Source organism: Pezoporus wallicus, unplaced genomic scaffold (genome assembly GCF_028554395.1).
Source record: "Pezoporus wallicus isolate ANWC-B61680 ecotype Strahan unplaced genomic scaffold, APGP_CSIRO_Pwel_v1 contig_5785, whole genome shotgun sequence".
In the NCBI taxonomy this organism is placed as follows: domain Eukaryota; kingdom Metazoa; phylum Chordata; class Aves; order Psittaciformes; family Psittacidae; genus Pezoporus; species Pezoporus wallicus.
In genome coordinates this window covers 2,618,902-2,643,976 of record NW_026641150.1, presented here as the reverse complement: position 1 = coordinate 2,643,976, position 25,075 = coordinate 2,618,902, and the positions used below count along the sequence as shown (strand labels likewise).

Genomic DNA, 25,075 nt, shown 5'->3' with positions numbered 1-25,075 from the left:
TCACCATCACAACCTAGCTCTTCTCCCATTAAATTAAGAGATACATTATCCTACATTTTTAAGGAAGCAGGATTAGCCATGCACTTTAGAAATGAGGCTATTTAAGCAGGGTTTTTTTCAGACCTTTTATACAACATTTGGTTGGACAACAAAGATTTAGACTAAGGAATTTTCTTCGTTTCTACATTTACATACATTTCTTTATATACAGAGATTACTTAAAATGTACAGTTCTGAAACAATTTTATTGGTAGGCACATTACCATACTAGTCTGGATCTAGCTTGCCTAACTTCAGGAACTTGAAAAGCATCTATGTTAGGAGTCTCGTTGCTTTAGCTACCGCAGTTGTTACTAGAGGTAGACATCCACCAAGGTAATTCAGCTGCATCTAAGCCTCCTGATACCATGCATGTGCAGTATTACACATTCAAAGCGAGACCAATTGCTACTAAAATATGGAGGAAGTCCTGCCCAACATGTCTCATTTAATACAAACTTAAACTGTGTGATAATCTTACTAGCTCCTGATAGATGTCTCACATCTGTAATACCCTGGTGTGAGAAGACAGATTGTCAGACTTGACCAATACAAACTGGCTGTTCAGAAAAGGCTTTTCTAATAATTTTTCCACTATGGAAGAGTTGCACAAGAACAAGAAGAAGAAATGTACCCACTGGCTTTATAAATACAGCCTTTGACACCTCAATGTTTGTTTTTGCCTCTGTATCTTAACGGAAAGGAAGCAGAAAGTTATGTCTTAAAGCGTGAGAGCTTCTTCCCCTTTAAAGCTGCCACAAGGAGTAGCATAGTCTCTGGCCTGCCATGTAACAATGAAACACTGCTCATTTATTTCAGAACGGTGTTAATTCTTCATCAAATGTTAACACTCCCATTTGGTTTTATGCCAGTGGCCTGAAGGAAACAGGTTAACTGATTCACTGACCCATGGGAATTAAAAGACATGGCAACATCAACAGGCTTTATGAATCTTCGATCAACTCCTCTCCTCCTAGTTATATACAAATGCAATTCTGTTGATGTGAATAGCATAGTCCCCAGAAGAATTACCAAATGAGAGGAGAAACAAATCCACTAAAGTGTGAGTAGACTTTTATCAATAAGATGAAAAAAATCTAAATGAATATTTAAAAAGGGAGAGGGCAGGCAGATTTCCCACTTAACTATTCCCACCTGCATCAGCTCCAGTAACATCACAACAAAGAAGCTCAGTAGGACAGTGAAGCTGGAAACCAGCTGTTGCTAACACCAGGCAACCTCATCCTGGTACTCATCCACCTGTTAAAGCGTTCTTTTGTTCCAGGCCTAGGAAGGGGTGCAGATGTCAACCTGTTTCAACTGAAGATCATTTCAACCACTTAAAATGTCTTTTTGATTGAAAACGTGAACAACTTCTCAAAATAAATACACTAAATATCTTAAAAATGTATACCATTAAGGCTCCACCATTGTAAATTAAAGCTGGCTTCCTGTATCAGAACAAATAGGCAAGTGAAACTCATATATTTCTTTACTTCTGAAGAGTATCAGATTTTATGCTGTTAATGAATGTTCCTGATAAAATGTTGGTGGTTATAATTCAATTTTTATACTCACAAGAAGACCAACTAATAATTTTTACAGCTTTGCTTTCCCTCACTGCACTGTGTTTACCTGAATAAGGTCTTTTTACAACCATGCATAAAGACAGTCACTGCCAAGAGAGAATTTTTTTATAAATCTTATTAGGAGAGGTTTCTTATTGCTCAGGTATGCCACTAAAATGTTCTTTCTGATACCTAATAAGAATTCTGACACATGAACCTATTGTACTGAAGAAAAATGACAGCATACATGTTCAAATTTTGCTTGTTTGTAGCATCTGGTTTCCTTTCTTTAATTTGTGACATAGTCATACAAGGATTTCCTAGAACCAAGCAGCACTTGACTCAGGAAGTAATATTGTTGGGGCTTGCAGAATTTCAGAGAGGAATTTGGCTAATGATCACAAGTTCAACACTGCATGAAAATTTCTGAAGCTGCTTTCTGAAGCTTCACATCCAGAGAGATTTTCCTGCCTCCAAACAGATGTTTGTAAAAAAGAAACTGGAGTTATAATTTGGTTGGATAAGCAAATGTCTTCTGAACTGAGAATGGCAGTCTTCATGCAAACAAGTCCCAGCTTGAACAGCAGATGTGCCACTTAAGCAAAACTCAATTTAATTGTTCCAGATGAAAGGTCAAGATGTTTTAGTGCCTGAAGTAGCACAGGGTAGCACTTGAGCACCCACCAGTACAGCCAAGAATTCAATTTTTGGTCTCCAGACTTCAACTGTAAAGAAGAAGTGCATGTTTCATTTCAGAAAATAATTGTAAAAATAATTGTGCAAGTCTGATTGTATTTTGCCCTGACCTTGCAAGTGGCCTGTTGAATAACTTCACTTAATGCAAGTAGAGGCGCTCACAAAAAGCTGTGCTACAAAGCAGATGTTGTCCTGAATAGAAATCCTTTCACATCAGTTCAAGACAGCTTCTAAAAAGAACCCCCACTATTACTGTGGCATGAAGCGTGTATTTGGATAAACATAAACGCAATACATAACAACTTATTCTGCTTAGAAGAACTAGAATCCCGGGTCCAGCTTTAAGAACAAGATTCATCTGCTGATACAAAGGAATCAACAGAAATCCATGGTCAAATTACTTCTTCTCTTTTTGAGTGCTTATTTTGAAAAGCATTTCTGTCCTGCTTTAATTTCACAGCCGCAGGGCCGGCTGACACGAAAGGATGGTGAAAATAAATTACTTTTCCACTTAGCACTGCTCTGAGGAAAAGGACCGTAAGTGTTCATTTAGCACTTGCTCATCAAGCCATGCATGCCTGCTGTCTGGAAGCCTGGACACATACTCGTTGCCTGTGATCCATAAGCTAGCTCTTTGGTTACATTTGCTCTTGGCCTGCATCCGTTTTCACTGCTGGTTGCTCATCACAGAACAAACTGGAGTCTTGGCACATCAGTCTCCTACAGCATCTGGCAAAAATTCTGGGGCTTACTTTGGGAAGAAACAAGGATACAGCTGTGTCAGGCACCTTAAACTAAACAGTGCTCCCAGGTTCTCTAATGTAGACTTCTGCTACACCCATGTGTAGGCCTGAGAACACGAAGAGCTTCTATTCCATCTGTATCAAGGAATGCTGCCGGCATTAACATTGTCCACACTGAGCTTGCTACCAAAGTGGAGTCTGCAGCCAGCTGTGTATCATGTATTAACATGCTAAGTAATGTTTGTAAGTGAATTCCATCACTTGATATATATATATATATATATCTCAAAATCTATATGTGTATATATATATAAAGCACAGCAAGCTCTGTAACTGTTTATAACAAGTTTCCGTTTTGCCCCTGTGGCTCTAAACCAAACCTCATTTACAAGTGGAAATGTGTTATTCTGCATAGTGAATACTTGACCTTTTATTTCTATAAAGTAATTTCCAGAAACAATGCTAAAAGCATTAGTGCCACTGACAGGGTGACACTGCAGCATTTCATATGCATATTGTCTTGAGAAAAGTGTCTGGGAAAAGCTGCAGGTTTCCAATTAAACTTTATCACCTGACTATGCATGCCCACAATAACAAGATTGCATATTAATACAACTGTGACCGCAACACATGCAGAGCTGGTCAGAGTTAAGCACACTGTGGGCTCCAACACTTCCTCTAGCAGGAAACTCTGCTGGAGAGAGGCTACTTAAAGCAAAGAAATATCTGGAGTGTGATGGTAATGGAATATTAAGTGCTTTACTGATAGGGACTGCACTCAGGTATTGTGCTTAAATGTGTTGTTGAATTAAAGCTTTAGGACTTTTCATTCCATGTTTACACTTAACATTTCCCTTAGTATTTATTCTGCTATTACATAAATATATCTGTGATGATTATCTCAACTGTAGCTGGCTGCAACTCAAATATTCATTAAAAATTCATTAAATAACCAGCATAGGATTGACAGTACTGTTCCTATTTTACAGATACCTGCAGTATTGCTCCTGACAACATATGGGCTGTGACAGTCAGGAGTCTATGACAGGACATACTTGTGGTTAACTAGATGCATCTCACAATACCAAAATCTTACTTTGCCTAAGGTGCTCACCAACTGATAGTCAGGTCAGTTGAATTCAGCCACCAAGAGATGAATCCAGACAACCAGCTTTAAAATTCAACAAGCCTGAAAGTGAAACCTTGGCCTGTCCAGACTGTTCTTTTGTTTCTCCAGAGTATATGCATTTTTCTAAACGAGAAATACAGGTTAGTATCTAAGGATTTGAACAGCTTTTGAGTGTATTTAACAGCTTTTGCAAGAAGGACTGTGTTTTGTCTAGCAGAGGCAGACGGGAGTTTTAGAGAAATGTCATACAAACACTAAGCATAACAAGGAAGAAAATTCTTTCACTCAAATGTATAGCTACAGATTTCAATATAGATTTTAATTTACCAGACATAACACCCTAGATAATATAGATAGCTAAATATAGGCAAAACCAGATTTAAAATCATAATACAGTGCTTGACACTGATGTAGGATTTGTAGCCTTCATCCACTTCAAGTCTGATCCTGCGCAAGTAACAAACACACTTTTTCTAACATGATTTGAAAGTCCTACTGTGATTCTTGATTAAATTTTAAATGCAAAAATAGTCAAATCCAACATAAAAATTACAACAAAACAGCCTTCCATGCCTTTAAATCATTTGTTGGTCATGTCCTCTAGCCTGAGAGATTTCTTGTCCAAGACAAATTTCTGTCAGGTATTTTAAAAATCTGATGTAATTCACTCGGTGAGTTTTTGAATTTCCCACTTCTTTCAAATGTTCTTTCACTATAAACAAATGACCCCTGAAACACTCATTGCAGTGAGAAAAAAAAAGAGTTAATACGCAAATATTAAGGCTTTCCATTAATATCCAAAAAGGTAGAAAATAGAGCTTTTTGCCAGAAAACTCAACAAAGAATTATCTTCAATAAGGAATATTCTACTAATGATTTTTTTAAAGTGAAAGTGTCAAACAGTAAGCGGAAACATTTTATTGCTTAGATAATCCCTTTGCATTGTTTTTCAAGCTAGAAAACTGAAACCTGATTTAACAGGAATGAAAGAAGCTATTTTAAAGGAGATCTCACTTGAAGAACAGCAAAAAACCAACACAGACCCAACTCCAGTGTCTGGAAGCTAACAGAAGAAAACTGTGTCATTATTCGTCTGCTTTCTTCAAGTTTTGACTCCACTGTAGTGCTGTTTACCTTTGCTTAACTCCTTTCAGATGTTCTAGTCAGTACCATTCAAGTATCTATGCTCATTCATACAAGTAGCCATATTAATATCAAGAACAGCATGGTGTGGCCACGGATAGCCATGAAACATAGCAGCAGGATGCATTAATAAACAAAATACAATACAATAAAATACAATAAACACAGCATGTTTTACATGAGGAAATACTGGCCAGCAGTTTGCACTCAGGAAAAGGTTAACGGAAACTTGGAGGAAGCTCTTTGTGGAGAGTGCCTGTTCTTTTTTTTTGAGTGGCCCAGTAAACCATGATCTCAGACCAGAAACCCAGTCCCTGGGCCAGCCAGTTCAACTCTCACCTCCCTGTTTCACAACAGGACAAATGCATCATCCCATTGCATGCTTCAAAAGCAGTTTTAAAGTTACAGGCAGTGGGTTTCAACCTCACTCCAGCTTATCTGGCACAGTGCACTGTTCATAAGCTACTCAGATTCACAACTACAACAAAACAGAGCCAGTTGATAAGCAGCTCTTTGTTTTTTCTTTGTTCAGACACACCAGCTGATGTGCTCTGGGGATTACTGCATTATCAGGATGGTTGCATAATTGTAAGGGGAATGAATACCATTTTCAAACTAGCAAATGAACTTCCAGGTGTAGATATGAGAAGGACAAACAGAATTGTCACAGGCTTAACACAAAGAGGAAAACAGCAAATCCTCCCACGACAGAACTTGGAAGCAATGGTCACATAAAAACAACAAACCAACAAAAAAACAAACAAAACAATAACACAAGCAGAAGAAGAAATAATTATATCTTAACCATATATTTTCTGCTTATTCTGTGCTATTTGTTAGTTCTGTCATTGCCAGCCTTTGGAATTAAAACCTGATGTCAAAGCCAGAAAAAAGATCAAACGACTGGCTTAAAGCCAGTCAAGCAGTCTTCTTGATTTCTTGGTTTGTTTCCTGATTCTTTGGAAACCTTTCCTGAAATCATAAAGGGAATGCTGAACCAATTCACTGACTTGCTGAAACCAGAACAATCACCCAGCCCCTCAGCTAGGACCCCCTGTGTCTATGATGTTAGTTGCGGCAGGAAAGTCATCGCCTGTATGGGGATTCCACCAAAGGGTGGAATTCTGTGGAAATTTATTCAGTGAAATTGAGATAAAGAAGTCTTTTTACCTAAATTCACCTGTGTAAATATCAGGCATCTGAGCAAAGCCAGTTATAAAACTAAAGGCTGGCAACCCCAAAAGCCGATTCTTCCCTTCTTGAAAGAGGTGCACATATCCAAGAGAGAAAACCTGCTCAGGCAGATGGCAGTTTGCGATTTGGGTCAGGAAAGCTTCCATAGGTCCTTAATATTTTTTGCTACCATGTAGTCCTAGAAACACCACTGTCTGGACCAGCACATGAGAGTCTCATATCTAAAGACCTTGTATCTTCTTGTCTGATCAGCTCATCTTGGGAGCCATTTGTCTGAGTGCAGACATCTAGAACATAGCTACCTCTGCCCAAGCTAGTCATCTCTATACTTGCTGCAGAGAAAGGAGCACTTCTGATTGTATAGCAAATATTTAAACTAGTTAGAATCACTGAATAATGCAAGTTGGAAGGGATCTTTGGTTTCCATTCTGGTCCAAAACCCCAGCTCAAAGCAGGGCAAATTAAGACTGGTCTTGTCCACCTGATCAGATGAATCACTCTGGAAATGTCTGTTTCTCCCAATTAGCCGTAAAGGCAGCCTGGATTTTTCATTCAGGGTTAAGTATCTGCATTTGTTTCCTTTTAAATTTACACATGAATCCTGCTCTGAGCATCCATACACCCAAGGGAATTAATAATATGAGTGCTGTGATAAGCACAGAGCATAGCAGTCATGGCCACAGCAATTCAGAACCAGCTGAAAGATGCCCAGACACTGGTTATGAGGGAAACATGAGTGCCATAGACACCTAAAGTAACTTTGGGCATTTATACCTCCTGCTGTTCCTCATTTTCAGTGCTCTGAGATCCCTGGTATGACCATGTAAAAGGATGGTGGGAGGCAAAAGATAAGCATCATATTCTCTACCTCTTCTGTGAAGACAAGAAGGAGATAAAAGGCTGAAGGTATGTTTAGAGCTCTGAAATCTGGAATTGCAGTAGATTCCACCTACAATCAACAGTTTTCTGTTATAATCCCAGCCGCATCAGTAAATCTTCCAATAACCTGATCTTCTCACCCTGACAACTGCAAATTTAACACTATGCTTGATTTCTTTGTTTTACCTGTCTCTGTATCTTAATCCTCCTTTATTCTCTCTGCAGATTCCAAAGAAAGAAATTCAGAAGATTCTGAAGTTCCTGGAGAAGAACGTGAATCAGGAAGTTCTAAACAAGATAGTCCGTAACACCTCATTTCCAATAATGAAGGAAAATCCTACGCCAAACTATATTACAGAGTTTCAAGGAATAATGCACCTCTTTGTTTCACCGTTCATGAGACAAGGTACTGAGGTTTGTTACTGTCATTGACTGTGTCTTCCTGGTTGTCATTCTGTTTTGAAATAAGCCTTGAAGTACAAGTATCTAGCGAATCATGGCTAATGGGCTTCAGGAAATACTGGTAAATTAATATTTTCTCTTTTTTTGCTTTGCTGTTTCTAGGGATTGTCAGGGACTGGAAGAATTATTTCATTGTGCCATAGCGTAAGAAATTTGATGGTTATAAGAAGAAAATGGTTGATAACTTTCTCAGTTTTAACATGTAATTGTGATTATTAGCATGGGAATTACCCTCTGCGATCTTCAGCCTGCTCCATTTTATATATTTTGCTTTTCCTTCACAAAATTCCTGTGTCCCTAGGAATTTAACGTCCCTCTTTCACACATTGCTGATTTTTCATTATCATGAAGTGCAAAAATTATGAGGAAGTTTAGGTTTCCCTGAAGAAAATAACTCTCCTGGATATTTCTCATTCATCCCCCCCACAGTACCTTTCAGCATGGACAAAAATATTTCAGATGTGCTTTGAGATTTTGTCTTTCTAAAACTGTAGGTGATATTGCTGGCATTTTCAAGTCAACTTCTAACAGAAATTAGGAACCAATGGGAAAGAAGGTGTCAAAAGAGTGCAGCAGGTGTGGTATTATACGTTATTCACATGTTGTACAAATGTTGATCAATAAGTAACAATAAACAAATTTAAAAGTGGTCAAGTATAAACACGAGCACATAAAGTAAACTCTTTTCTTCTTCTCTCATTTTAGGCCAGATATCATAAACTCCATTGAGATGAAAGCAACATTTCCAAAACCACCGAACACCCATTACTTCCTTTAAGCTTGTGGGAAATTAACTGAAGTGACTTGTAGCCCATTTAATTACTCTGTAGGTCAGAGGGAAAACAACATAGACTACAGAAGCTGGAGGAAAATACTGTCCTAGTCTCATTTAGTCTAGTTCAGTCTAGTTTAACAGAGAAAATGTTTGCTGGGAGTACTTTCTCTTTGGCCTGTGGTGAGTTCCAAGCATTTAGTAAGAGGAGCAGCTGTCAACAGTCCATTTCAGGCTACCTATTTCATAATGTCTAAAATTAATGCAGTTCTCTAAAGGGCAGCAGTATCTTGCATCAAGTTTGAAAACAAATGGAAGGCTTCCTACTAAACATAGAAGCTACACTGTCAGTTCCTGGCCCACCGAGTTTCCCCCAAAATGCAGGAAACACTGAGACCAGAAACATACATTTACTACACTAGTGCAAAGGCAGGCATTTGAAGGGCTTTAGGTCAACAGAAATTCCTACACACAAAAAAAAAGGATGTCTCAGTAAATTGACTGCCTGAGAAAAAAAAATTATCTGGCAGAAGTACTGCTATTCATCACAGGAAGGCTAAATATCAGCCTGGGGAGCTTTCTGCTGCTTGTTTGCTTTTTGTTTATGATTAACTTGATATGCTATCTTACTATTGCCAGTATGAGGAAAAGGCGTTGCCTGCTCTTGGGTTGCTCCATGAAACCATGAGTCACGTCAGTGTGTCAATCCAACCCTCTTCACTCAGCGTCATAAGAGGCATCAGTAAATGGAAAACACGCTTAACTCACTAGCTTGCTGACATTTTATGAGTGGTGCTGTACAAAAGGTCACACAGATAACCTATTTGCTCCTCCTTTGAAATTGCTGAACCTATCAGAACTGCAAAATGCTGATAGTGGCTGAAGCCTAGTCTGAAAGGGAGCTGCACAGCCACTGCAAGGCTAGAGGCTTCATATAGTAAGGGAATCACATTGGGGAAGTCACCTTTGCTCTCACTTCCTTCAGTAATGCTTCATACAGCTGCAGTTCAGCTGCTCTGAAAAACAGATAAAAAGTAGCACAGGTCAGAGCGCAGTCCTATCAAAAAAGGGGGGGCAAAAACCACTAGATGTGTGGCTACATAAAAAAAATGGCTTTTCTTATCCTGTTGATATCCTAATATATATTCAAAGGTGGAAATGTTAACCTTTATGACAAAATATAGCTTGCAGAAGGATAGAAATGTGGGATGTTTCCACTTTTTATGCCTTCTCAAGCCACCATAGCTGAGAGAGATCAACCTGTGGATTCAGTCATAATTTGCAAGATGTTATTGATTGTGTCAGAGTAAAACACGGAACACTGAATTGTTACCAGTGAAAATGATTGGATCTGTACTTACCAAGAAAGTTTGGGAAAGGGGTTAACAGCTGCATACATCCTCTGATAGGCCTGGAGACTACCCTGGTTTTAGTTTATTATTGACAACATGCTTCTGGGTATGACAGGAGCCTACAACTAGAGCACCCTTAACTTACATATCATTACATTTGTCAGTTATGTACAGAAGAGCCTTAGAGGATGTGTTTGTATACAGAGATTGTTTACTAATACCAACATACATTGGTAAGAGGTTTAGTTTATTTTACACAAGATACCGTAAATCCATGAGCATCTGCAGAAGGAGAGTGTACTTATTCAGGCAGATTTTAAACTACATTTTAAACTACTGACAAGCTTCTGGTGGAAACAAGTGACTCTCTTTATGGCGATAGAGCTCTGTATAGAACTGTAGTTGACATATATCCTGAATATACACCTACGTTTTATTTTCATCCAGTTACCTAGGTGCATGATTTTACTAACTTTCTTACACATATGCAACTTCTATGTCAGATAAAAAAGGACTTGTGCCAGTTCAATGCGATCCCACAGCAACTTCTTCAGTGCCGCTTGTTTCTTCCATGAAAGTGTACCCACAGAGTTCTGATAGCAGAGAAACTTTGTCACTCATGTCTAACAAATGTTTGAAAAACAGTGTTGCTTAATAAATGTTAACCGTCCACATGGTTCTGTTCTGTAGCTGTGCATTAACAGCTATCAAAACAAATCCACCCAAGGAACAACTGAAGATTCCTGCCTCGATACAGATTGAACAGGAACTGCTGTTATCATTTCTAGGGTAGTCATGACCACTCTTTAGCTTGACTGTCAATAGCAACTAGGGGAGCCATTTTACTTCCATGTGGAATGCAGACATTTAAGAAACAGAAGGAAAGAAGAAGCAAGCTTCAAAAAATTAAAGAAGGAGAAAAAGAAGGGAGCTGTTCCAATCTTCTTAGCTAGCATTCAAAGACAGACACTGCTTTCCTTTCAACTACGTTTACCATAGACCATCTGTTTCTCCAGTTAGGAAAGAGACTGTGGACATGAAGTAGTTTTTATTTAATTTGTCCTAAACATATACACCTATAATATATACATTGTATAGTTTTTACGATTTATGTCAACATATTCACAAAGAGCCTTATCTTCACAAGGTTAGTAATTAATTCTGGCACTTTCCTGAGGTGCGTTAACGCTGTATCTTAAGCCTGTACTGAAGTACTGAAGCTTCCATTTCCATCACATCCTCAATGAGTAATGGAAGCCCTGTCAGCGTAGGCTGTAGGTGAGCCTAGAGGCACATTGAGCAAGTTAAGCCCTTCATACTCATAGGATGCAACCAAACTGTGCTACCAGACCTAAAGCCATGGGCTTAGGCTGGATAACAAGCCTCTGCTGCCCTCCAGACCAAGCACAGTCTTAGGCACTGTGCAGGTGGATCAGGAATGTTGTCATGCAGCAGTGCCCCATGGTTAATATTGAAGAGGCAAATTACTCACAAATTATTTCGCAAGGGCAGTTGGTATTTATCAGCACTGTGAGCTCAGACTGCCTTTAAGACTGTGTGAAGGCTCCCGGTTGAATTATAACCGTCTACCATTACCATGGAGACAGAGGGATTATGTTAACACTGCATCCTGCTTTGCCCAGGCAATATAAGTATAGGTAGAATCTTAGGTTACCCACTCAAAAATGAAGGTAACTAATTTTGTTTGCTTGTTAAAATTAGGCCTCTTGATTCACAGTAACTTGTTATTGTACCATAACCTTCATTCATCTGTATTTGCTACTATCTCTGTGTGTGGTTAAAAGGGCTTTTATGTTAACAATGGAACAGTATTTTATAGCCAGACCCAACCTCAAGTGCTCAAACAAAATGTTAATTTCCTGGTTTTAGTTTTACACAATCTTTCAACAGGCTTGGTGGGCTTTGTGGATGAGTAATAGAACACCAAACCTCTTACCGGTGTTTTCTATAGCGTTTGAAGAGCAGAATTAAGGACTAAATACAAAATTTCTTTTTTTTAATACCTAATCAAATACTTAACACACATAGTAGCATCAAGATAAATGCAAAGGACAGTATTGCCCTTGCATCTTATTTACTCATATAAACATTTGGATTAGCCTCCCCTTTTACACTTTATTAACCTTTTCACTGTTCCTGTAGGCTTCACCATTCCACTCCAGTGGGAACCTACTGAACCTGAACCCAACCCAACAAAATGGGCACTCTCAGCCAAATAATTTATGGTTCATTTGCATGAGGCAAGGGGAATCCTTTAAGTTTACAAACTTAGAAGAATAGTTAATACTGTAAATCCATATCCTGCTTTTCTTTATACTAATTTGGCATGCAGAAAAGCCATAAAAGTAGCTCAAAGCAAGAATGCTGACTGGCCCAGCATGGCTGACAAGCAAGAGAGTTTGTGATCTTCAGAACCTGCTGTAAAGGCAGATTCTACAGCGGCAAGTATTTAAAACATCAGCACTTGTATGCTGGAAACACATTCCTCAGTTGCAAAATTACAGTAATTTTCTCATTCTGTGCTCTTCAGAATATTCTTGCAGGTCTAATAATTCCAATGACAGTGAACAAGCATTTGCACCCTGCCTTGATGTAAGGGCTAATTACAGCACTGTAGGACTTGGCTTCTCAATGAAAGCAGGATTTAACATTTGCTATGCTCTGCCTCAACAGATCTCATAAACATCTTGGCAATCTTGTTTTACATAAAAAAAAATTATACTTAAAAAGATTAACTAATTATCTTTTACAAAGATAATAAAATAATGGAGTATATGAAGCATATAAATTATTCTTGTTTTTCTCCCTCATCTTGTCTCAAATTAGCTGCATGGAGTACTTATATTAATTTACTGGCTCCTTCTGGATAGGTGAGACATACAATTCTTGAACTGTTTAAGAGAATCATGCAAGACTATTGCTGGTATGAACTGGTATTTTTCCCCACAAAATATGGAGAAACTTGTACTATACAATGTAACAAACTGAAACAATCAACTATCAAAATTCTCAATCTTTTTCCTTCTATTTATTCTAGAAACCTTTTCGATTCTTCTACCATTCCCTAGCCAGGATAATTTGCAATTGCTGTTGCAATTCAGGACCAGAATGAAAGACTATCAAAACAACCTTTTACAGCAATTGTAATTCTATTGAACAAAATGGAGGGGATGTGAAGGGAGAACTGGCCTGTCTCTGTCAAATACCTGTCTCACAGAAGTAGGGAGCTCTGGGGGCCGGGGCTTATTGCTCCCTAGCCAGGATCAGTTTTAGAAAGCCTGCAGTGAGTGAGACAGTAGTTGATTGTCTTCATCACAAACACATCTGAAGACCTTTACGTGTCTGCCTTGGACAATCTCCAAAATCAATTTCCTTGTAGGCTAAGTCAAGAGATGACTCAAGAGTTGGATCGTAATACATTTTCTGAGGACTGACAGAAGGAGAAAGTTTACATGAAACCTTTTTTCTCTGGAGTTTTCCAAAAGAGAAGGTAACCTTTCCTGCAGTGCTCTCCCCAACACCCAGCTTCAGCTGGGGCTGACCTGGAAGGACAGAGCTGTGCAGTATAGCAGAGCTCAATGTCAAAAGCTTTTGCTACAGGGTGGTTTTGGAAGGTCTGTATGTAGAAGGGCTCTTCTTGAAGTTGTGTAAAACCCCCATGGTTAGACCACAGCAGCACAGGCGTAGGTAACCAGTTCAGTCTCCCAAAGCAGATGGGGAAAGAAAGAATTCAACAGTTTAGTGCCCTGTGGGGCTTCTAAAAAGTACAATAATAGATAAAAGTAATGGAAAAACAGCTTCTTGTGGTTTGTTTAGGGAGATCTGTTTCTTGTCAGCAACCTCTGTGAGAGATGGAACCATATGCTCCTGCTGCAGTTGTGTACCTGCATAGATTACAGTAGAAAAACCCACATATATAATATACAATGAATGCATTGGAGGAAAGAAAAAAAAAAAGACAAGGAAATCATTTCTGAGGTGTGTGTGAAGAACTCCTCTGCCTTTTGTCACTATTTGCTATTTGAATTTTTAAAAAAGAATGACAATAAGCGGACTTGGAAAAATGCAAATTACTTTTCCCCAAGAGCAGCATTTTGACTAACATGACTCTTTTTTTATTAAAATAAAACTGTCTCATGACACCACACTTCATTTCATGCTATTCGGTATTTATCCAGTGAACTGTAAATAGAATAATAGACCTATATTGTTTTTCCCAGGCAACTTCTCATTAAAAGGCAATTACTTATCATGACATGCCAAAAATTACTCAGGCACTACCAAAGTGCATGCATGACTACAATAAAAGACGTATGCACTTTAAAATAGGTAATGAACACCTACCTAAATGGTCATAAAAGTGTCTTTTACAAAAAATGAACTACAAGCCATTATACTTGGCTTATGCTGCTTATTCTGGTAGTCTTTCACACGCAGTGTTTGATAAACAGAATCACAGAATAGTTTAACTTGGAACAGACCTTAAAGCTCATCTAGTTCCAACCCCCTGCCATGGGCTGGGACACCTTCCATTAGACTAGGTTGCTCAAAGCCCCGTTAAGCCTAGCCCTGAACACTGTCAGGGATGGAGCATTTACCACTTTGGGCAACCTGTTCCAGTGCCTCAACACCCTCACACTAAAGAACTTCTTCCTTACAGTTAAACTAAATCTCCCCTATTTGAGTTTGAACCCACTGCCCCTTGTCCTATTGCTACAGTCCCTAATGAAAAGTCCCTCCCTGGCATCCTTGTAGGCCCCCTTCAGATACTAAATCACAGAATCATAGAACAGTTTGGGTTGGAAAGGACCTTAAGATCATCTAGTTCCACCCCCCCGCCATAGGCAGGAACACCTCACAGTAAACCGTGTCACCCAAGGCTCTGTCCAGCACTCCATCCTTGTCAGGGATGGAGCACGCACAGCTTCCCTGGGCAACCCATTCCAGTGCCTCACCACCCTTACAGTAAAGAACTTCTTCCTCATATCTAACCTACACATCCCCTGTTTTAGTTTTAATCCATTACCCCTTGTCCTAGCATAATATTATAACCTCAATAACTTAATCACCCTGTGCTTCCATGAAGATATTCAAAACAGGGTCTTCAATCCACCCGCGCCTGCCTGAGCACACAGCTGTTCACCTCCTCACCTCCTCACGGTGAGAGTAAGACACACGTGCCTCCTAACACGCTCCCCGCACTCTCAGGTGCCCTCGCAGCAGCTCGTACCCCCAGGAGCCCATCAGCAGGGGAAAGGGGGGCCGCGGCCGCGCTGCAGTCGTACCCCTTCCCTTCTGCCGCTATCACTAGACGGGGAGCGTGCTGCTGCCAGCGCCGCCTGCACCCCTGGCTCGGGCCAGTCGGGTTAGCCTCCGAGGCGGCCCGCCGGCAGTACAACCCGTGCCACGCAGTATGGGCCCGGTATCGTTGCCCCACGTGGCGGCCCCCTCCCACCCCTCCCCGTTACACCGCCTCGCAGCAGTAGGCGGGCCGGGGTGGGTAGGAGGCGGGACTCAGGTGACGGACGTTCCCTGACCGCCCACCGGCTCGGCGCTGCGTTACCGGCGTGCGGGGATGACGGAGGCGGAAGTGGGTCGGGGAAGATGTAGCGGTGCTGACAGCGGCTGCGGTGCCGGCGCCGCGCTCTCCCCGCCCCTGCAGCCGGCCGGCCCCGCCATGGAGGTAAAAGGGCGGCAGGCGAGGATGAGGAAGGAGGGGGGGGAGTCGGTAGCTGAGGAAGGGGGGCGGGGGACGCACGACCTTGGGCTGCAGTACGCGGTAGGTGTGCGCCAGGCTCTACGTCCTCCCCGCACTCCCGTTCGTGCGCAGCCCCCCAGCGGCGGCCGTTGGCGCGGGGTCAGCGCCTCTCCGCGCCTGCCCGCGGCGCGGTGCAGCCCCGTTTGGCGGCTGCGCTGAGGGAGAGTACGATGGGCGGCCCGCCTGCACAGGGGATGTGGGTGGGAATGGGCGCTCTGATCCCGGCCTGCGGCAGTGTGGGCGCTGATGCGGGCTCCAGGGCTTGCTTAGTGCCTCGGGGAAGGAGGTGGGCCTGTCATCCTGTTGGCACGGCTGGCGGAGATCAGCCGGCGCCTAGTCACTGGAAAAAACACTCGGATGACAGTCAGTGTGTTGCGTGGTTGCTCTTTAAAAGTACCCACGGGTCAGTAAGCGTTCCTTTTCTGCTGAGATGATCTCATGTGTGCGCAGTATGTCAACGATGAAATGCCTCCCAACACAAGCAAGTAAAATTACCGAAGTATGTGTATCTAGTAAACACCAAGGTGAATCCAAAGGCAGCCTTGAAGAGGTTAAAACACCTACATGAAAGTAACTCACCTGGATGGTGAGACGCTGGCACAGGTTTCCCAGAGAAGCTGTGGATGCTCCATCTCTGGCAGTGTTCAAGGCCAGACTGAACGGGCCTTTGAGCAATTTGGTTTAGTGGAAGGTATCCCTGCCCATGGCAGGGGGGTGGAGCTGGATGAGCTTTAAGGTCCCTTCCAACCCAAACCGTTCTGTGGTTCTATAATTCTGTGGTAGTTTCTGAGCTGCATGCATTCTAATAGAGGTTTAACGCCTCCGCTGGCTGAAGTAATAACTCAAAAGGTGTTTTGATGTTACTTGGTATGAGTAGAGTTGGTGGTGTCTAAAAGTTGCATGCTGCTCAGAAAGTCAGTGTTTGTAATGGTCATTACTGCCACAGTTTGCATCAAAGTCTAATATATTGCATTTATGTATCTGTTAGGCTTTCTAGGAGTATGTTAAGCTATTGCAAAAGTAAAGAGTGGATAGCAGTTAAAATACACAGAACATGATAAACTGGCTTAGAAACACCTTAGTGTAGATAAAGTAGGTTTTAAATTAAATGTGTGTGTGTGTATGTGTGTATATATATGTATATATATGTATTGGTAAAGCATGGGAGCATGCCTTGGTTTCAAGATGGTTGAATGAAAACTTGCAGGATTCAGTACTTAGAAGTGTGCCTACTATCTGCTGACTCACATCGCAGATGCATCTAATCAATGAAGATATTAGGATTTTTGTATTAACTCATCTTCCTCGTTGTTATTCAATTCAGATGGGTGAAGCCCTTTACATTCTACAAGCTTCTTATGGTTAATGTTACCTGAACAGCAAAACTGGGTGTATTGTATTACATGATACATAGTTCTACCCTTCTATATATTAGCTTAAAGAAGAGTAAAAGTAATGTGTAGATCCATCTGACTGAACTGTAGCATGAAGAGACATATGTTATCATTTTCTAAACAGTACATACAATTTGTTATACTTAATTACACTGTAGAAGCATACTGGTTTTAGGGACTGTTTTACTAACTGCAGTGCTGAAATATTACGGATGTAAATGTTAACACAGTTTTGCATACCAATGAAATCTGAAACTTAAATTATATAGTTTTTTTTTTAATGCAGTATTTATGTTTAACAGGTACGTTATTTTCTAGTAAGTTTCTTTTGCCATCTCAAAAAAAAAAACAACTTCAAGCCAATGTGGTACAGAGAGAGAAAACTGTAACTGCCTTGGTCTGTACCTGAACTCATATTTCTGATGACCTTTCTTATTATCTATATCAGCTGTTCTCTCTAAGTTGTTAGTGATTCTCCATTCTATCAGTGTTTAGATCCAGCTTCTGTTATAAGATGGGATTTTGTCAGAATAAAGAGAGTAGCCAAATAAATTGAAGGTATGTATGTATACATACCTAGCTATATAAATGCAAACACCTAGCTATATAAATCCACAAATAATTATATGTATACCCCTTCACTTTTATTCAGACATACGCACACAGGCTAGTAGAAAGGAAAAAGCAGTGTAAAGGTCAGAGCTTGGAAATGCTACACTTAATATATTGGAAGTGTCTGTTCCATTTTCCTTTGCCCCATCTCTGTTACATGTCTTTCTTCATGATCCTGCATATAGGTAAGCATATCTCTTATAAACCACTGTAAAGTAACACAGTCTCCCAGATTAGATCTGTGGAAGTTTACAGTAGAATGCATTATGCATGTATGTTAGGAATAGGGAGCCCAGAATTTACAGAGCCTTTTCAAATATGTGTCAGGCCAGGACTTCTAGAGCTAACCAGTGTGGTTTTCTAAGGAAAAATAGTGCATGTGGGAGAGTTGTGTTATATTTTGTTCAAAAGGGCCTGAACTTTGCAGAGTCTTTTCAATTCTGTTCTTTAGGCTAACAATTTTAGTGATAACTAGTGTATGTGTGTTTAAGAAAGACAGAAAAAGAAGTTGAGTGGTATATATGGATGAAAGGTTCCCAAAGTTTGACTTAACTGCTGCTCCTCTACATGATTTTTCTATTCATGCCTTTTTTTTAATGAGTCTTTTAAGAACAAGATAGTGAGTCATGGCTTTGTAACCTCTTGTAAATAGAATGCTTTTTGAGTAGTGTATCAACTCTAGATGTCAGTTTGGTAATGGAATCTTCAGATCATACTGGTTTGGAAATCAGTAGTTTTCTAGTCTGCTGTTGTATTGTACTAATCATGATATATGTCTATCAGATTTCTTTTTTTTTTTTTACATTATCCTTCTGAACTAGACCTGCAAATATGTTTTTTGGGGTTTTTTTTCAAGCTCTCGTTATATTCGGTTATTCTTGCTGTTTGCAGCTTTCAGTTCTTTCAGTAATCTTACATTTCAAAAGTTCAGTTATCGACCATAGTGCTTTAATTTGTTACAGGTTCCAGATGCTGGGCAAGAGATGGTGGCATCTTCTGTCACACCAGGATCAGGCAAATCAAAGGTAATCAGCCTTCACAAATGTCATTTATTTGAATAGCAGTAATTGAAAGGGTTCCAGCTTAGCCTGCAATCTGTGACTAATAGGAAGACATAAAGGTATTTTTAAACTGTTTTCTGGACTTCTTGCGAAAAAAAAAAAAAAGAGTTATAAACACTAGGCAAAGGTGTTTTGAAAAATATATGGGGGAAGAAAATTCTCTTATTGGTATGTCCTCTTCCTGTTATAATATTTTATAAAGTATCAGTAGCATGCAGTTTTGGCAACAGTCTGTTTCATGTGCCTGTTAATGTTACAGCATGCTGCTTTCAAAACATTGTTTAAAGTATATTACTGAATTGTAACCCTTCCCAAGTGAGTTTCCTTGTCTAACTGATGCTGCCCACTTCTGTGTTCTAGAATGAGTTTTGAAAAGTATAGTGTTAGAGGTAGTTTCTCTTACTGCTCTTGAAATAACAAAATTTGATAACAGAACAGCAGTAACTTGGACTGTTCTTTCAAATGTGTGCTAAGACAGTTTCTTGTCCTAAAATTTAGCCTCTTGGAGTTGAATGCTAAAATGCCCTGCTTTCTGTTTATCTCTAGATTAGAGGAAGCTGGTTTCTCTAATACTTCGTTTTTTACAGCTGGACACATTACCCAAAGAAGATCTTATCAAGTTTGCAAAAAAGCAAGTGATGCTTATACAGAAAGTGAAGTCAAGATGTACAGGTACCTTAATGGGAAGAAAACAGTTTCTGCCTTAATGCTTGATAATAACAGACCTTTTCAAATATCAATGCATATTTTTGCTAGGTAGATTTAAATGCTAATTTCATTATTTTTTTTGTGGGAGGGTAAGGACTGAAGTCCTTTAAGCGAGGAAGGGAAGAAAAAGAAGCATTGCTTTTGTCAAGTATTAAATTAATTCTGATCTGGCAGTGTGGCATGATGGAACAACGTAGTTTGTGCAAGAGTTGAAATGGCACTTGTCATTGTCTGTTCCACATATCAGTTGCAGGGATACCTATTGCTTTTCAGAAAGCAGATGGGAGGGGGAATGTCTCTGACAGATTTTTGCATAATTAGTACTGTTGTAGAGTAAAATGGTTTCTTTAAAATGGTTAACTACATTCTATTTGATCATTTACTGCTTTAACAAGAAATTGTACAAGTATCAAACAAAATTTTGTGTTAACCAACTAAAACTATCCTGTGTAGATCTGTGCTCTCATGTACTGTTCTTCTCTTCTCTGCCATCCCTTTTTGTTTAGTGGTCCATTATTTAGACTTTCCCTGTGTCACTTCCCCTTGTTTGGAGTTACAGTTATGCTGACTGTTGGTAGCTTCGCAGTGAAACAGTAAGGATAGGTTGGGCTATAGTAGGCCTTTCCTGAAGGGGGTTATTCATAAGGTCTTGTTCTTCTGCCTGCTGCCTATTTATAGAGAGCCAGTAGGAACTGAATATCTTTTCTCTGGCTTAAACTGATCATGAAATAGAAGGTAAGAGTGTTATCAGACTGATTTCTATCTTTCGTCCCTCTACCCAAACAAGGAAGTCCTGCTTCCTTAGGAAACCATGCTAAATGTCAAGACCTGAGAAGCAGTAGTCTCTTTCCATTAGCCCCTTCTATCACTCAGTAAAAAAAAAAGACAAAAACCAAAAATTGATTAAATAAAAGATGTTTCTGATTTGAATAGGAGCATCGTTAGGCACTGGATTTACATTTAATTTGCTACTGTGAAGGAGCATCAGTTCATGCTGTGAAATTTCTATGCTTTTTTTTATTTTTTTAAGAACTAGAGAAAGAAATTGAAGAGCTCAGATCTAAAGCAGCTACTGGAGGAGCTGATGATATTATTCAGGTAGGAATACATGGTGGATTTTTAATGCATTACACAATGTTATCTGAAGTAAATATACAGAAATAATTTGGTAAATAATAAGTAGCTTTAAAACTGTTATTCCAGTTGAATGTAATAAATTTTTGGAAATTCAGGGCTCTTCCTAAACCCTGTTTTTTCCTCCTTTCTCCACTTTTCAGAAAACACTCAATTTTGTGAGGAATAGTGCAGAATTGTACAACTTTCTCAGCAAGACTTTTTCCTTGCGTAGCTGTTTAGACAGGCTTTTGTTTTAGAATGTCCACTGTGGAAATACTTCAGCCATTTAGAAAACTCCTGAGACAGTCATTCAGTGAGATCAGAAACCCATAATTAAAGCTGCATCTCACAAGAAATACTTGGAGAAAAGTAACAGTGGCGAGAACATCTGTCTTTCTCAAAGTAAAGATCATAGACAAAATATGAAAGTAAAAATTGGTAGTAAGGAGGAATTTATCAACTGGGAAATTGGTTTTAATAATTTGGATGGAGATTTCTACACAAGGGGAGCTCCCACCACCACCTGGTGAAAAATATGAGCTGATAAGAAATACAATTTTGAACAGAAACTGTTATTCAACATCATTGTTAGCCTAGCTATTAGAGATCTGTTAAGGTTACATGTAAGGAGGAAGTTCTGTACTGTGAGGGTGGTGAGGCACTGGAATGGGATGCCCAAGGAAGTTGCAGATGCTCCATCCCTGGCGGTGTTCAAGGCCAGGTTGGGCAGGGCCTTGGGTGAGATGGTTTAGTGTGAGGTGCCCCTGCCCATGGCAGGGGGTTTGGAACTAGATGATCTTAAGGTCCTTTCCAACTCCAAGTATTCTATGATTCTATGATATTTGGGCTGAAAGTAATTTTTAAAATCAGAGTCATTCTTTTAATCGACAAAGTCATTTAAGCATATGCGAGTTCATGCAGTTTGCAAAAATTTATCAAGCTTCCAGTGTTAGGAATTCTTTTTTAAGTGATCTTTCTCCCTTAAATTAGGCTCTCACAGAAAGACTGGATGTTGTACTTCTGGAAAAAGCTGAAACTGAGCAGCAGTGCATAGCTCTGAAAAAGGAAAATGTTCAGAGAAAGCAAGAAGCAGAGGTACTGAAATAAGCAATAGAATATTATTAAAACATTTTAGAATTATGTTTCTTTTTACTGTTTATTTTTACTTGTGTATTTCACTTTCATTTTAATATTTTTCTTCACTTGCCTTTTTAACCTAACCCGGCCCAAAAAAAAAAACAAACCCTAAAGACTTCATATGTTAATGGCCATCTTCTAAATTTCTTAATTTATAGTTTTTAAAGGAATGAGTATAAATATTAAAAATTTTATATGCATCAGCTAGATCTACAGCTGTTCAAAAAGAATTCAGTCTGTATATTAGTTGTCTGCATACATGACAGTTTCAATCAGTCAGATCTGTCTTTCTGTGGGAATTACAAGGTTTACATTCAGGTATTCACAGGAAGGAGCCTGTCAGCCAAGGCATCTATATTATGTCAGTAATCTCAATTGATAATGAAGTCAAGAGTGAATTGCTTGCAACTGATGAACACTGTTATATTCCAGATACTTGAATCTGGTGCATTAAAAGCAATTTGGTCTTTAATACATTATCAGAATAGTTGCTAAAGCTGAAGTCTGTCATGACCATTTTGTGAAGTTATGCTGGTAAGCATGATTTAAGACTTAATTTTCCTTTCTCATTCTACATTCTCATTCATTTTTGTCCTCTCTGCAGTGTCTTCTGAATTGAGTTGTCCTAATATAGTTACATATTTGAAAACTGTAGCAGTCTTTAAAACTAAGGACTTCTGTGTGCAAAATTACCAGTATTTAATAACTTGCCTGTTTGTTTAGGCTGCAGTGGCTAAGACAGAAGAATTGCAGAAGCAACTGGAGCAATCAAGTACTGACTCTCTGGAAGAAATAAAAGCTCTGAAGAGCGAATTAGCAAATGCACAATGTAAACACAATGAAGATTTAGCAAAGCTAAAAATGGAATTAGAAGAACAAGTGAAGAAACAAATAGGGCTGATGGAACATATTGAATGTCTTAATGATAGTCAAAAAGAAGTTAAAAGATTACAAGATGATGTCCAAAGAATTAAATCTACTTACGAGGAGCAAATTTTGTGTCTGAGCAAGCAGTTGGAAACTGTGAATGAAGACAAAACCAAAGAAGTGACAAATCTGCAAGAAACTGTGAAAAGCAACTCTGAGTGTTACCATAATGAAATAAAAATTCTGAATGAAGAACTTAAAAAATTTAAAATTGCCCATCAGGAAGAGGTGTCAACATTGATTCATCAGCTTGAAATAGCCTCTAAAGAAAATGAAGAAAAGCAAAGTCAGATAAATCAGTTACAACACAGTTTGGCAGAGGAGGGCTTAATAAAAGAGAAAAATGCGAAGGATGAAATATGTGCTAGTACTGATCAGCGTGAATATGATTTGGAGCAGCTGAAAGAAGTCTTAAATAAAAACGTAGAAAATAAGGTAGGCTTTGTAGATACAAAAGAAGAACCTTGTGTAGAAGCAACAATGGAAGAAAAGGTTAGGCAGCTGGAGCGTAGTTTGGAAGAGCTCCAGTCCCAACATAGTATATTAAAAGATGAGTTAACTTACATGAGTAATGTTAAACTAAAACTGGAAGAGGAAATCCATCACATAAAGGATGAGTACTTTCGTGAGAGGGAAGACTTGGATTTTAAGATAAATGAATTGCAGCTTACTAAAGAAGACTACTGTTGTACAATTGAAAAACTAAAATTGGAGCTTCAGGCAGCAAGACAGCACTGTGAAACTGCTGTAAAAGAGCGTAAGTTAGAGACTCATACTCTGAAAGAACAACATAAGAGAGAAATTGCTGAACTAAGTGAAACTTTATTATCTGGTTCTGAAAAAGAAAAGATGGCATTAGTTTTTGAAATGCAGGAACTTAGAGACCAACTTGAAAAGCTAACTCAGGAAAAGGAAGAAGCAGTGTCCAGTTACAACAGCCTGAGAGAAACAATGGAAACTTTACAGGCTGAACTAGGGGAATCTGCTGGAAAGATCAGCCAGGAGTTTGAATCAATGAGACAACAGCAAGCTTCTGATGTGAGTGAACTGCAGCAGAAACTCCGGGCTGCTTTCAATGAAAAGGATGTTCTTCTTGAAACTGTGAATCACCTCCGGGAAGAAATAGAAAAATTGTCATCTAATCAGCCAGATATAGAAGAACTTAAATGTAAAATTCTTAGTCTACAGGAGGAGAATAACACAATAACAAGCTCCATCGACAAAAAAGAGACTGCTATAAAAGAACTGGAGAAGAAGATTATTTCTCTTACTGATCAAAACAAGAATATTTTAAATGAAGTGAAATGTTTGGGTGAAGAGAGAAAAACTCTTCAGGAAAGGTGCAAGCAAGAGCAAGGAAAAATTCAGGAACTTCAGCAAGAAATAGATGTTGCTAACCAGTACAATACTGACCTGAAGAAAAAGGTGGAAGAATTAACAGAGAGACTGAACGAAGCTTTAACTAGGAAGAATGAAAATGCTCAAATGCTAGAGCAACTGGAAAACCAGATTGAATCTCTGCTGCGTGAAAGAGAGAGCTTTTCATCTGAAGCGTATACTCTTCGTGAGGAAAATAAGAAAATAACTGATGAAAAAGGCAAATTAAGTAAAGAGCTGGAAAAGATTACCTCTGAAAAAGATGGTTGGTTGGTGTTGAAAGAGCATTCTGAAAACTTAGAAAAGAAACTACAAATGATGACTACAGAAAAAGACCATATATCAACATTACTTGAAAGTGAACAAGAGCACAGATCCCTTGTGAGAACTCAGCTGTACCACTTACTTGAGCAAGTGGGGCCCAGTGTTTCGGGTTACAGTGAAGAGTGTGATTCTCTTAACTTGTTAGAAATTGCAAATGAATACATGTCCAAACTAAAAGAGCAGCAGTGCCTTGCTCTGCAGAAGGAGGCGGAAGTTCTTCATTTGCAGCGGGAAGTTGAGAGGATAGAGGAAGAAAATGCAGCTCAATATACAGAACATAGATCCCTGATTCAGGATTTGGAAAAAGAAAAGGAACTCTTGAAAGAAGAATTGGAAGAAGTGTTGTCTGAAAAAGAAGCACTTCAGTGTGATCTCCAGGAGCTGAAGAATGCCAGTGAAAAAACAAGGATTGAAAATCAAGATCTTTTTGCTAATACCAAAGAGCTTACTCAAAAACTTGCTTTTTATGAAAGTCAAATACAAGAACAGCAAAAAGGATCAGAGAAACAAGACAACTTAAATTTCATTCTGGAACAAAAGGAAACTGAACTTAGGAATGTGAAAGACGAACTGAATTCTCTAAAGGTTATATTTTGTTATTGAAGTATACAGACTAAACCTCTAAAGTCTTCAGAATTAAGGTTCAAAAAATACTTTCAATTC

General features: G+C 39.2%; 1 protein-coding gene and 1 long non-coding RNA gene across 4 annotated transcripts in view; one reads left to right on the top strand and one right to left on the bottom strand.

Annotated features, from left to right (window-relative positions):
- Positions 1–15,686, bottom strand: part of LOC130606156 (uncharacterized) — an 18,776-nt gene extending 3,090 nt beyond the window's left edge. Inside the window, exons 1-3 of the long non-coding RNA XR_008973880.1 lie at positions 15,562–15,686; positions 9,476–9,641; positions 2,909–3,050 (exon numbers count right to left, since the gene is read on the bottom strand). This is a non-coding gene — a long non-coding RNA (uncharacterized LOC130606156). The remainder of the gene's footprint in view (positions 1–2,908; positions 3,051–9,475; positions 9,642–15,561) is intronic.
- The window catches only part of GCC2 (GRIP and coiled-coil domain containing 2), a 25,524-nt gene continuing 15,967 nt past the window's right edge, over positions 15,519–25,075 (top strand). The window contains exons 1-6 of one of the 3 annotated variants that reach the window (XM_057422214.1): positions 15,519–15,681; positions 18,725–18,787; positions 19,411–19,495; positions 20,562–20,629; positions 21,638–21,742; positions 22,508–24,997. In XM_057422214.1, the coding sequence (XP_057278197.1) occupies positions 15,574–15,681; positions 18,725–18,787; positions 19,411–19,495; positions 20,562–20,629; positions 21,638–21,742; positions 22,508–24,997 (2,919 nt within the window). In that variant the 5' untranslated portion in view covers positions 15,519–15,573. The remainder of the gene's footprint in view (positions 15,682–18,724; positions 18,788–19,410; positions 19,496–20,561; positions 20,630–21,637; positions 21,743–22,507; positions 24,998–25,075) is intronic. The other 2 variants (XM_057422213.1, XM_057422212.1) reach the window with 2 other exon arrangements.